At 45.0% G+C, this 14,102-nt stretch overlaps 3 protein-coding genes across 3 annotated transcripts; 1 reads left to right on the forward strand and 2 right to left on the reverse strand.

Annotated features, from left to right (window-relative positions):
* Positions 1-4,654: 4,654 nt before the first annotated feature.
* On the reverse strand, positions 4,655-10,442 carry LOC121592506 (RNA-binding protein spenito-like). Its single transcript, XM_041914005.1, has 3 exons — positions 10,330-10,442; positions 6,611-9,364; positions 4,655-6,537 (listed from the first exon to the last, which is right to left on the reverse strand). The coding sequence occupies exon 2, from the start codon at positions 9,205-9,207 to the stop codon at positions 6,835-6,837; it is 2,373 nt and encodes a 790-aa protein (XP_041769939.1). The 5' UTR covers positions 9,208-9,364; positions 10,330-10,442; the 3' UTR covers positions 4,655-6,537; positions 6,611-6,834.
* Positions 10,443-10,736: 294 nt separating this feature from the next.
* Positions 10,737-12,392, forward strand: LOC121593632 (elongation factor Tu-like). Its single transcript, XM_041916188.1, is given in 3 exon segments — positions 10,737-11,212; positions 11,281-11,819; positions 11,821-12,392. Coding segments are annotated over 3 exon segments (1,392 nt in total). The 5' UTR covers positions 10,737-10,878; the 3' UTR covers positions 12,340-12,392.
* Positions 12,389-13,929, reverse strand: LOC121593633 (S-methyl-5'-thioadenosine phosphorylase). Its single transcript, XM_041916189.1, has 2 exons — positions 13,717-13,929; positions 12,389-13,615 (listed from the first exon to the last, which is right to left on the reverse strand). Exons 1-2 carry the CDS (start codon positions 13,732-13,734, stop codon positions 12,797-12,799), a joined length of 837 nt encoding a protein of 278 aa, XP_041772123.1. The 5' UTR covers positions 13,735-13,929; the 3' UTR covers positions 12,389-12,796.
* Positions 13,930-14,102: the final 173 nt, after the last annotated feature.

Raw genomic sequence — 14,102 nt, forward strand, 5'->3', positions numbered from 1 at the left:
ATATATTACGGCAAACATTAGTGAAGATGACACCTTTTTTGTATTTTGTATTAAGTGTCATGAATATGTGGTAATTAAATTAATCGAATGAGCATTAAGGGACCAACCATAAATTACGTAACAATATCAGGGAGCCAACGATATTTTTGACCGAAAAAATAGATAGGAGAGTTCCAGCCCGTGTATCAAAACATTAAAAAATTAAAAAAAAAACTGATTTAATTTCTATTGGAAAAACATTGGTTAATCAAGATAGTTTTGAAAGTTTATTTCAAAAGTCTAAGCCAGGGGTCTCCAAACTACGGCCCGCGGGACGCTTGCGGCCCTAAAGATCCTTTAATGCGGCCCGCGATTACTGGGTAAAGGTTAAATTAAATAGGTGTTTTTTTCTGACAAATTATTCAAAAAAAATTTTTTTTACTTCTCAAAGACGAAAATCAAGATTCAATAAAATATTTCACTCATTCTAAAGGTAGCGTCAAAGGCCCTCAGCAACGTTGATAGTGAAGCAATGCGGCCCGCGAACTAAACAGTTTGGAGACCCCTGGTCTAAGCTATCACGATAGTTGTGCAATTACTTTGTCTCTAAAAGCAACAGTGTGAATGGGTTGCAGTTGTTCTTGTTTGGATGAGTTGTTTTCACCTCCTTCGTCTTATTTATTTCTTATTCTTAGTTATTGGATTTACATACGTCGAGAGAGCTGGAGTTGTGGAGGCTAAAGAATTGTACCGGAATGTTGAGTTTTGATAACAGTTTTTTAAGCGTTCTAAAAAGGGTTAGAAAAGACGTGATTTTTTGGGCTATGGGGCAAGCCGACGACCACCTTGCATTTTAGCATTACAAGAAATCTCCCCAAAACAATGTTTATGGAAATTATGCTTTAGTTTTTTAAGCAGAGCAAATCAAATATTTTCTTGAATTGAGAATAAAATATACACATTTATGATTATGCATTTTGCACATATGATTTCAAACGTTGATGAGACATTTAACTTACAAACTATTCACATGATATGATTGCAAAACAAAATGATTTATTTTTCTTTATTAAAAAATAAATAAATTCATTTATTAAATGATTTTTATTCTTACATATTGGTAAAAAAACTAACTCAACTAAAGGGATTTTTTATGTTTTAGCTTTCATCCCGGCAAACGCCCATCGTACAATGCCAGGATAGAGTAACTCATGAAGACAAACCATTTGTACCCCAACAATTAAACCCAAACATGTTATGTTTTACTAAAAAAAGCTCAATTATAAAGAATAGTTATGAGGGATAAGTTTAACATTACAACGTTTAACATAATTTATTCGACTCCAATCCGACTCCGGAAGGTAGGTCCTCTCAGCATTATCCGCAGTTGTTCGGAATCATCTGAAGCCCTCTGGAATCGTCCGGAGTCGCCCGGAGTTGCCCGGAGTATGCCTTCGAAACGAAGACCTGTATACGAAGTGCACGCGCAAAATGAAAGACAAAAAACCCAACGAACTGAAATGCATGATCACAAGCACATTGTACCGGACAGCCCCAGTTAACTTCGACAGACTCCGATCAACTCTGGAAGAATCTGGAGCCGGAATTGGACTAACAATAGTCGGAGCCGGATCGGAGTCTTGGGTGCGCTCCAGAGAACATCACTAGTTACAACAATTTCTACTAGACTTGTACACTGTCGATACCAACGGTAGATTTACTATAGATATTTTGACTCATTCATATAGGATCATATAACAGTATTCCGCGATGCCCATACACTCTAGAACGCACGCAAAAAAGAACTGGTTTTAGATTTATCCCTAAACTCCAGCCGGTGGTCTCGTATCTTCCTCGATCCAGAAATACTAGATCCTCCGTCGCATTTCAGCCTTATCTTTTTTCATGATGGAACGGCGGCTCCGTCAAAATTTGTAAGATATTTTGATTAATTTTCAACGATTTACTAGCAATATTGAGAAGTTTGCAGTAATATGTAAAAACAATGTCCGAGACTTGAGATTACGCTTTAAGAACTATATCTATACATCGCAAAGCAGTCCAAGGTTCACATAATGTATTAAAATCAACAAATAACTTTTCACTCATAGTTTTACATGATACTGGTTTTAAAGGTAAATTTTATCCAAATATGATTTAATTAACAATGCTACAGAATTGCAAAAATCTTTGAAAAACAAAACTGGTTACTCTCGGCATATTTTATTCTTGACACAACACACATTACCACATTGATATTATCATAAAATTCACTTAGGACATGTTCAAACGCATTTCATTCTATTGAGATATGGAACCACACACACACACACACACACACACGTTTGTAGGATTTTGAATGGTGTATGTGGTTGAATAGTTGCTAATACAGAATCGTAAACGCATCGTGAAGCATCCGATTAACAACTACACCAAACTTCGAAAAAACAACACTCTTTTGACTAACATTTCATACACAACAGTAAAACAAATTTGATTTCTTCTTCTTGGCACCACAAACCACAAACACTATGCGACCGAGAGGCACATTGATCAAGAAAGTAAAAAAAAACACTCACTTCTAGAGCTCACGCGTCCACAAACATTATGCTGACGCTGCTCTGCCGATGAGTTCATAGTAACAACTAAAGTATTGTGACCTTACGTCGTAGAGCAAAAGGTAACGTTTGTAAAACCAATTTTAAATTGAAATTTTCATAACAAACGCTACATTCTACTTGTGACGTGCATCTTAGAAAAAGGGCAGGCATACGGCGACAGGCAGGATGGATGGTGGAAGACCATGTGGAAAAACAATGAAGGGTAACAATGTGGTCACAACGGAAGCACACTTGTGATCAATTAAACTAACAATTGTTGTAGCAACATTGCACATTGCATAGCTAAAAGCATATGTCAAGTTAATTTTCATAAATTGGCTTTGTACTAAAACGCCATTTCTTTTCGGTAAAAAGTACTTTTATACACACACACACACATGCCCACACTCTCGTTGAATATAACGCAACATCAACACAAAACTAACACAGTAGATTAACATCCCCATGTAGAATAGGGCACAGGCACCAGGGCAGAAAATATTAAGATGGGTTACCTTCGTTGATCAACAAAATGACGACATTTCTTTCAATTTTACACCAGAACACGTAAACTCACATCTCACCTCTGTTCTTCTGCAAATAGTAAACAAACAACGCCGCGCCACTAGTTAACTACACACAGAACAGGACGCTCCAAGGAGACGAGAACTACGGAAATCTTTTTTCAAAACATTCAATAACACACCGCACACACGCACAATCTCTCACACAGTATTACACCAAAATGAAATGCATACATTATGGTAACGCTTCGAAAGGTACCATATATATATCACGACAGTTACATCTTTGAATAATGTATAAAATTTCACTAGAAGATGCATAATGATTTCAACAAAAACTGTCAACAGAAATTGTACATCATTATGAACATCCCGCACAAAATTGTTTTAAAACGTGTAAAAATAGCAATAATGCACTATTGCTAGAAAAAATACGCTCGCAGCAGGATAGCATTATCGTGACAATGTGATAAATATTACTAGGTAATGACAATGTGAGATTGTCGTGAAAAAAATATGTAACCCACTTCACAAATCGGTCGACTAACATTAGGCACGAACATTTCCACCTGTAACATCACCACCATGGATCAAACCGTAGAAAACACATTCACATAGCACAATAGGCACAGAGAGGGGGGGTTGTTGGTTTCATAAATTTTCGGATGCAGTTTCACACCATGTCTCGTATTTAAATTGAACTGACGAATAACTCACAAGGACACACATTGGAGTGACAACTAAACTTCATACAATTTCCGTCACTAGCTCAATAAATGGTAACCACTTGCAATTGCCACAACTCCCTAACAGACGACACATAATACACGCTTCTGAGGCATTATTGTGAAACAATAATATTGAGAAGAAAAAATGAATGAGAAAAGTTTCAACCGAACACACTGATGAAGGTCCAAAAACAGCCAAATCTTTAAGAAAATGTAATAATAAAATATAACTAAACTGTCTTAACTGATCATCACTTTTACTATCCTATCTGAAATGTTTAGTTACATTGATAACTATAGAGAACTTCGACACTTTAAAGCACATTCAAGGGATCGTGACCAACACGATTTAGATGATGTGAGTTATCAAATCCTATCGATTATAGAAACAATTATCATACAGTATGATAAACAATGTTTCAATACAGTATGGTAGACATTGTTAAAGATATTTTACGCCTAATTTACATAATTTTACAACAACAAAAAACATTATATAACTTTTCATATCCATAGACGTCTACTATAAACGCTAAGTTAAGTTTAGATTTTGCTTCAGTTTAAACAGAGTAAGATCCTTCACAAACTTCATTCCTCAACATAAAAACTAGTTCACAAATAATCGTTATGCAGCGTGTTTCACTCAATTCAAGTTTAATATGGAACTAAAACTTCTCTTACTTCATTCACAAACGACACTGTTGTAACTGTTTCAACTAACTTCATCCAAAGCAACCGCGAAACGACATATTCCTGACGATGCGTCATGTTCTATGCACCATACACACCACCCAGCACCTTTGTTTGAATGTATGTTTATTTATGTTTATTTATAAGAGTATCTCCCACCGTGCTTCACATGCCAATACACAACACCGGAAGTCAATCGAAATTTTTATCTGCTCTCTTGTATACACATTAACTTCCATGCAAACTATTACCATCATTTTGTTCACTGCACTGCATCGTTGCCTTTTCCTTATTTCGGAATTGCTTAGTGCGCTATCATAAATGTATTGTATGTATCGATTTCCTACTGTTATACTGTACTGTATATGCAACTGTCATCTGTGTCATCTTGCTCACATATAGATTAAACAGGGTTGAGAGATATATTTTATATTCGACATCTTTTCGATGTGAATTGATGTGATCGATTATCTATGTATGATGCAATTATTTCAGAATGTTTTTTTTTTCATAAGTAAGCTTATTTGGGCAAAATGAACAGGATTCATTCGTTTGTTTCATATTGATTTTACCTTTTTAAATTCAAGGCAATGAACGCAGCTGGTCGAGTCGAAACATGAAAATCAGGAGTGACCAGAAGAAGACATGACGTCGATAGAGATATTAAATAATTAATAATTTACAAATTATTACTGACACTGTGAGTACTGTGATCCTGGTAGCAAATCATAATTGAAAGACCGTAAGGCAAAATGTCTTAACAAGCGAAACAAAAGTAAACCAATGCGGCTTCAATGAATAAATAACTGAACAACAATCAGTAGCTTCAGTTATTATAAAGAAGAAAGAAAAGCTATTTTCAGAATGTGTTTTAGAGACAAACATTGTCAAACTGTGTGAAAATGAGAATGGTTTAAAAAACAAATTCAACTGTGTCTTAAATAAAGTGTGTCTAAAATAATTGCAAACTTACTTTGCAATCAGTTGTAATTCTCCACACATATTATATCCGTTTGCATCTTGAAATGTTGTCAATCAGCCGTTAGCCGTTATCAATTTTGTTTAAACTATTCGATTAAAATCTAGATTATGGTGTAAACACATGCAACTAAACGTTCAAGACTTAGCCATCGCATCTGGAAAAGTTATTCGTCCTGACCGTAAGAATGAGCGTTTATCTTTCCTAATTTATGCAGCGCGTCTGGTTTGATAAGATCTAAGATATTCGTACCTCAACCTTGTTGTGAATGCTTTGTAGAGTAAGAGAACGAACCAACTATTGCATCTTAGCAATCTGATCTAATACGCCGCGAGGAAAATAAAATGGATGCATGTTCTCTGCTTTCTGCACTGTGCGCCACTTCTTAAAGTAAACACTCATCATACACACATGCACAATAATTTCACGCACTTACGAATGTCTTTCAATAGTACACACGATCGCACGCATAAATAGATGGGAAGATCACGCGCGCACTTTTCCTGAACTGAGGTCGCACACATACATCGTTTGCTGAACAGCGTCAAACATCGACCATGTTACTCTACACCACTGAGACGTCACCGGTTGATACAACAGAGTAGAACGGCCATAGAGTCATCGTAACATGGTAGTGGTAGTTTTCAAAAACGGACACTTGTTGACAGTGAGTGCAATTGAAAGTGTTAGACGTTTCGATGCAGTGCTCTGGCTTGGTGATGCAGGTTATAGACGCGCTTTGTGTTCCATTTTCCCCGTTGACAGGATGATGAGATAAGATGAGATGAAGATGTGTGTACTTACGATGATGGAACAAATTGTTTTGTTATTTTTGTATGCCACTTCTAGACAGGGTTACTATGCACATTGAAAGAGCATGGAGCGCAATTGGTGCATTTGCGTATGTGCTCCTTGTTTTAACTAAAAGTAAGCAAAGTTAATTGGTTAAGATACGCTTTACGTGTCGCGTAGCCAAACGGATGAAGAACCCAAACGCTCTGAAGCCTACTGATGATACCTCTCTCTTGCAAAAGTATCTACAAAGAAAGTTTAGAAAGAATACGTAAGTAAGGTACGTTGACACAGACGATTGAATGTCCATCTACCTACCCACAAACGCACCAGACGATCGCAGTGAATAAAAGTATTCCAATCTACTTCCACAATCAAAGTAGAGTAGTCTCGTCACCGATGAATTCAGAAGTTTGCCCGTCATTCGCGTTTTAGTCGGTAGATGATGATGGTTTATCCGACTTGCTAGTTTTACTTGCTGGCTTCTTGCTTTTCTTCTTCCGTACCTCTAGCTCCTGGTCATCGGCCTCTTCCTCCCGCTCCTAGGCAGTCCCGCCCCGTACCACCACGATCACTAGGTGATCCTCCTTAAGTCCCTCCTCCGTCAGCGTGTGACAGGTGCGTTTTAGCAGCTCGGTGGAGAAATCACACGGCGGGAACGTGTATAGCACGCCGGTCGCTTCCGTCTCCTTGTTCAGCAGCGAAATTACCCCAGCAGCTTCCTTCTGCTTCAGGTAGGTCACCAGATTGCGCAGCGGGCGAGTCTGAACGCTTGCATCGTCCGATGACGACACGGCCGGGTTCGAGCCCGGCAGCCCGAGGAAGATGGCATGCGACGACGAGGTGGAAATTCTTTTCTGCACATCCTCCAGCTTCGGCTGATCAAGGCGCAAGCGTTGCGTGATGCGCAAGTGATGCTTGCCATCTTCGTCCTTCATTAGCCCGTCGACAATATCGGCATCGCCATCGGTGAGATGGAATTTGGCTGGGAAAAGGGAACTCTTCAGGATCAGTGCGCCCTGCCAGACGGTGCTCGATTTGCGCGCCACCTCGGAAAGTGTGCGGGCCGACGTCAGCACACCATTTCGGCGTGTCGACGAGTCGGAATCCGAATCCGCCGGGCTGCGTCTGCGTGGTGATCGCGACCGGGACCGATCGATACCGCCCGGCTCGCGTGAGCCGGACCGACGGCGTTGATCATATTCGCCCGGTTCACCACCACCGCCGCCCGGTGGACGTCGCCATTCCTCCTCGCCGCCCGGTCCGTGATGCGGCGGTCCGCCAGCTCCGGCCGGACGGTGCCCATCGTGATGGAAACCACCGCGGAAGCTACCACCACCGCGTCCCCGATAGCCACTTCCACTTCCACCGCTGCCCCGACCGCGGAATGAACGGGCACCGTAGCCGCCGCCCCCATACCCGGGAGCTCCATCATCATACGGCGGCGCACCATCCGGATACTCGTACTCCGGCACGCGCCGATACTCTCCGCCACCCTCCTCGAACGGGCGCTTCGCGAACGGTGGGACCGTTCCATTGTCAGCGAAATCGATGCGAATGCGGCGATCGGGGCCGCCCAAAGCGAAGCCACGCATCTCCTTTACCGCAGCGGTCGCCGCATCGATCGAATCGTACAAAATGAATGCCTGCGTGTCGCCCTTCGCGTACTCAATCTTCTTGATCGCTCCGAAACGGTCGAACTCGCGCTCGAGCTGCGTAACCGACGTCCAGGCACCCAGCCCACCCACCCAGATGCGCGTGGTCGGCGTTGCCTTGCCGTAACCGATCTTGCACTGAAATTTGCCAATATACTGGCCGGAAAGCTCGACCTTCGCGCGGTGCGCCATGTCCAGCGTTTGGTAGCGCACGAACGCGAACGCATTCCCGGTGCCCGGAGCCGGCCGCTTAATGTCGATGTCCTCGACCAGACCGTATTTGCCGAAGATGCGACGAAGCTCGTCATCCGAGATGTTGATCTCCAAATTGCCCGCGAACAGCGTGCGTGTTGCCAGCGGATCATCCTCCGGCTGGATGTGGTGCAGGTAGTTCGGGAACTTGTCCTTCTTGTTCTCCTGCTTCTCGAACGGTGCCCGTGGTCTCGGCATGTACGGACGGGGCATGTAGTGATGGTGTGGCGGTCCGGGATGCATGTGGGGCGGACCGTGATGGTGCATGGGCGGCCCGCGGGGCAAGTAGTCGTGGTGCATGGGCGGTCTGAAGTCGGGATGATGCATCCGGCCACCCGGTGGCGGCCCGTACCCGTCGTATGGGTGATGCTCCGGCGGCCGGCGACGGTCGGGCGGCGGCACTCCCGGCGAACGCGCGTAGTAATGGCGGTCGTACTCGGGAGGCGAGGCCGAACGCGGCCGCCGGTACGATTCTGACTTGGACGACTCATACACCGGCTCCACCAGCGCCACCTTGTCGTGCAGAATGATGCGCGACTTGGCGTGCTTTGCCTCGCGGGCATCCTCCGGCGTGCGGAAGCACACGTACGCCAGCCGCTCGTCCAGGTCGTGCGAAATGCGAATGCTGAAATCGCCAAACTTCTTATACTCGCGGTACAGCGTCTCCTTAATGAATTCTTCCGACGCTTTCGGGTGCAAGGCGCTTACGCACAGCACCTTGTAGGAGTATCTCTCGCTGCCGCCGCCGCTGCTACCGATTTCGGCACGGCTGCGCGACGAGCTGTACTCGTCACGGTGCGGGGAAGCATAGCGAGCCCTCGGGCTTGGCGAACGAGCCACACGTCGTCGCATTCTGTCGGGGGTTACTCTTTCGTCCGAACTGTCGTCGTAGCGTCCAATACTGCTGCGTCGCTTTGATCTGGGTGGAGATTCGCGCGATGCGCTACGTTTCATGTTATGAATCTTCACAGTAATACGATCTCGCTCACTGGACCGAATGCTACTCATGAGCCGTCGTGTCGAGAATTACTTTTGCCAGTTTGGATGATTGTTTGAATGTCGCGGCAGGGATGATAACACAAGCGGAACAGTTAAAATTACGACGATACGACGAAGGGAGGCAGTGCTAGGCGCAGTTTGGTTGCTCAGACGGAGAATTAATCGCCTAAAAAAACAAATAAAAGGAACAACCAGTCAGTTAAGTGAGGCTAAGGTGGTGAACGAAATTTAAGTTTGATGTCATACGTTGCACGATCATTGAACCTTCGGTACGGAGCAACTTCGCTTTTTTTACAACAAAGCATAAAGCCCACTAGAGTCCAACAACACAATCACTCGAATGTTCTTCCGAAATCTTCCACCGCCATTGCGGCATTTTCTCCCCTAGTATTCAAAGCTACACACACACACATTCACACATTCACACGTATACACTCTTGAAATTTGCCCGCAAGACGTCACCAACACAAACAAACCTCGCGGGCGCACGAGCAACTGCTTCACAAATTCATCGTCATTACAAAATGGCGTCTTTTTTCACTAGCACACCACACTCTCTACACCTTTTTCTCAAAAGCCAAATCTACACAAAATCGGCTAAAAAAGAGCGTCAGTCCCACTGCATGAAAACGGATAAACAGTTCTTATTTGTTACCAAACGTATCACACACATAATATTTAACAGAAAACTACTAATTCACCAAAAACTTTGTCCGACGCACACGCGCACACATACACACACACATAGGAACATTAGCGCAGGCAAACACCAAATTATACTTCGTCCACCCTAATTACTTTCCTTTTTTGCATTAAAATAAAACAATTCGAATGGCACAAAACCATAGTCACAAGTAGAAAGTAAAACTTTGTCAAAAAAAAATCGCAATTTGCCACCCCAAAAACAATTGGAACTTCCTTCATCCAATATCCAATATGGAAAGGAATGAACCAATACCAAAAAAAAGCGGAGGCTTTCCGACTCCGTCAGTCAGCCATCTTTAACCACAAGAAATCACACCAGCGTTTCACATTCACACCACACAAAATAGCCGGCTTAAACGTCGTAATTGCAAATTATTGCATAAAATATACGAAGAGTCTGCATTTGCTTAAACTACTTGTACTCACTCCGCGTTGGTTTGGTCGCCAGTGGGATTTATTTGAGATGCTTTTTCAATAGAACAAAATTCAGTCCACAAAGAGCACACGCCACCTTGCATCCACTCACTTCGACGGGCCAGATCGGAATGACGGAACCAGTTCGACATTTGCGCAGCCGTACGTATTCGTGTTGTGACAATGACAGTTGCTTACCCGCAGCCGGCGCTACAGTTGTACAGTTCCATCAACAATTTGGTTGTTCCATCTCAATCTTTTTTACATTTTATATTATAAAACGATGCTCAAAGTGGTATTAATATGACAAAAAATTATGAGAGCGTGTTTAAAAAGCAATGAAAAGCTTTTTCTTCATTTTCATGCATGGTTTAGATATGTCAAACGCGCTTTCTTGCGGGTTATGTGCTCCACGTGTGCTCCAACCTGGCGGGCCATATAGTTCCTGCGCCTTTGCTTACCAAAACAATAAAAAATGACCGATTAATTTGAGCGAAAAAAAGCACTTATTTTGTTTCTAGTCCTAGGAAAGGGAGCATAAACTTCCGAACCTATACCAGTATGTCGTTTGTAGTGGGAAGGTTTCTGTGCCACCGTAAAGTATCTCGGTTATTTAAACAAATCATTCAATCTCCCCTGAGCCCATCGAGCATTGCATCACAGACCTTTGGTTCGGGCGGACAGCGCGGTCTTTTGAACCTAAGGCTCCTGAGCTCAACGGCGATCGGCAAAGCACAGCAGAAGGAGGAACACTGCAATGTGGGTACTATCGGCCATGTGGATCACGGCAAAACGACGCTCACCGCTGCCATCACCAAGGTGCTTTCGAAGGATGGCAACACAAGCTTCATTTCCTACGACCAGATTGATCGAGCGCCGGAGGAAAAGGCAAGAGGTTGGTAATAGCAAACCGGGAGCGTGGAAGTAAAGACGCACTTCATTTGCGGTTTGAATTCGTTTCAGGCATAACGATCAATGCGGCCCACATCGGGTACAAGACGAGCAAGCGACACTATGCCCACACGGACTGTCCGGGCCATGCGGATTACGTGAAGAACATGATATCCGGAGCGTCTCAGATGGACGGAGCTATACTAGTCGTAGCGGCTACCGACGGACAAATGCCGCAAACGCGCGAACATTTACTGCTGGCCCGGCAGGTTGGCGTTAGCAAAATCGTCGTGTTCATTAACAAAGCCGACCAGGTAGATAACGAAGTGCTGGAATTGGTCGAGATCGAGCTGCGGGAACTGTTGAGCGATTTTGGCTTCGACGGAGTGGAGAGCCCCATCATCGTCGGCTCGGCACTGCTCGCACTGCAGGGCGATCAGTCGGAGCTGGGCGAACCGTCGATACGCAAGCTGCTGGACGCGATCGATTCGTACATTCCCACGCCAACGAGAGACCTGACGTCGCCGTTTCTGCTGCCGATCGATAACGCATTTACCGTCCCGGGCCGGGGTACGGTTGTCGTCGGCACGCTAGCACGTGGCACGATGCGGAAAAAACGATGAAGCGGAGCTGCTGGGTTTCGACGAGGAAATGCGCACCACGATCGGTGGCATGCAGGTGTTCAAGAAGGACGTTAGCGAAGCGAAGGCGGGTGATAACATTGGAGCGCTGTTGCGGGGCGTTAAGCTCCAGTCCGTGCAGCGGGGCATGCTGCTGTGCGCTGCGGGCAGCGAGCGCGTCTCCAATCACTTCGAAGCGTCCATGTATCTGCTGGCCAAAAACGAGGGCGGTCGATCCAAACCGCTGACGTCGAAGTACATCCAGCAGCTGTTCAGCAAAACGTGGAACGTGCCTTGCCGGGTGGATCTGGTCGGGCTGGACATGCTGATGCCCGGCGATCATGGTGCGATCAAGCTAACGCTACTCAGGAAAATGGTCATGTCCTGCGGGCAGTCTTTCACTGTGCGGGAGAATGGTAAAACCGTGGCGACGGGTCTAGTAACAAAGGTGCTGAATTCCGTCAATCTGCCGCAGAAGAAGCTTATCAAGCTGGAGCTAGAAAACTGTTAGGGTCGAGCCGAAGCCTGTAGGGTAGCAGCAAAAATAAAAGTCTGTTCAATGAATGGTGCCTTCACAAATCATTTATTATTCGAAATCTGCACAGTGGGTAAGAATGCCTCCGATTGTTAGTCTGCGGCATAATGCTCAGTTGATGTGATTTGTGCTAAAAGGGATATTATATTGCTTTGAAAATAAACACAGCGTTCAGAGTGCGGGGGCCCACCCGCGGCTCTGTCGATCGATTACTTAATGGCAGAGAAAGATTACAATTGACTAGGCATATGATTCGCTCATCCCGTTTTCATCCATCTTTGCCCGATGTTGAGGCGATCGTATCCCCGTGTTTGGCCTTCTGTTGTGTCTTCGTAGACGTGCACGCGCACGTGGCTAATTGAGAAGATCGAGATAATAGTGCTATCGTCTGTCTGTGTGCGCTTATTTGGTGTTCGCTATTGAATGCGAGTATTTAGTTGGAGTGAGGCAGCATGATGCTGGTGTTGACCGTTTTCCCCAGCTCTTCGATCGTGTCCGACCAGTCGAGGGCGGCCACCTTCGGAATGGCATTGATGATCAGATCCGTCACCTTGGTAACGTTCTTCTTGAACGTTGCCAGCACGTCTGCCACATTCACGTCCTCGCCCGCCTCTCTCCAGCAGTCGTAGTCGGTGGCCATGGCGATGGCGGCGTAGCACAGACCGGCCTCCTTCGCCAGCACCACCTCGGGCACCAGTGTCATGTTTACCAGATCGGCGCCCCACTGGCGGAAGAGGTTGCTTTCAGCTTTGCTCGAAAACCGTGGCCCCTCGATCGTAACCACTGTGCCCTTCTCGTGCACGCCCAGCCCAATGCCACGTGCTGTTTCGATGAGCACATCCCGCGTGCGGTTGCAGAATGCCGGCTCCATCGGGATGTGACAGACGCCCGACAGCAGCTCGTTGCCGTCGTAGAACGTCTGCACGCGTTTCGTGGTGCGGTCGATGAAGTTGTCCGGAATCACGATATCGCCGGGATGTATCTCCTCCTTCAGCGAACCGGTCGCCGTGGACACGATCACGTGCGTGCAGCCGAGCGTCTTCAGCGCCCATATGTTTGCCCGATAGTTGACGTTCGAGGGCATTATCGAATGGTTTCGGCCATGGCGGGCCAGCAGCACGCAATCGACGCCGGCAATCTTTCCCTCGATCAGCACATCGGACGGAATGCCAAAGTGTGTGTTTACCACGCGCTCGGTGCGATTCTCGATTATCTGACTATCGTCCAGGCCGGAACCGCCGATGATGCCAATCTGTACACACACAAACAAAAATACAGGATTCACACTTACACATGGGAGCACGCACACCAGTTGCAGGAAAGGGTTCGATTTGTGGGTCCTTTGTCACCTACCTTCACCTTCGAGACCATTTTGTACTGGAATGTGGAAGCAAATGGGTTCGGAATCCAACGGCACTGCTCACTGGCTTTTCTTTCGATCCTCTTCCCGTTCGTTCTTTTATCACTGATGCTGTGCGTACCGTGCGTTCTAATCTTATCAGTTCCTGGTACTACACGTATAGATTCGTCGACCAATTGAGCAGAATGTTCTGAAAACTGAAGTAGCAACTACACGACTACAAGGTGCAGCTTCATGACATTTTAAAAAATGAGCCTCAAAATGTTTCACTTTGACTTATTTCCATTTGCCATAAGAACAGAACAATGCAACAGTATTATTAATATAATTTTTATATTACTGCGATATATGCTTACTGAATGTACAGAATTTATTTAAA

This window comes from Anopheles merus, chromosome 2L (genome assembly GCF_017562075.2).
Source record: "Anopheles merus strain MAF chromosome 2L, AmerM5.1, whole genome shotgun sequence".
NCBI classification, from domain to species: domain Eukaryota; kingdom Metazoa; phylum Arthropoda; class Insecta; order Diptera; family Culicidae; genus Anopheles; species Anopheles merus.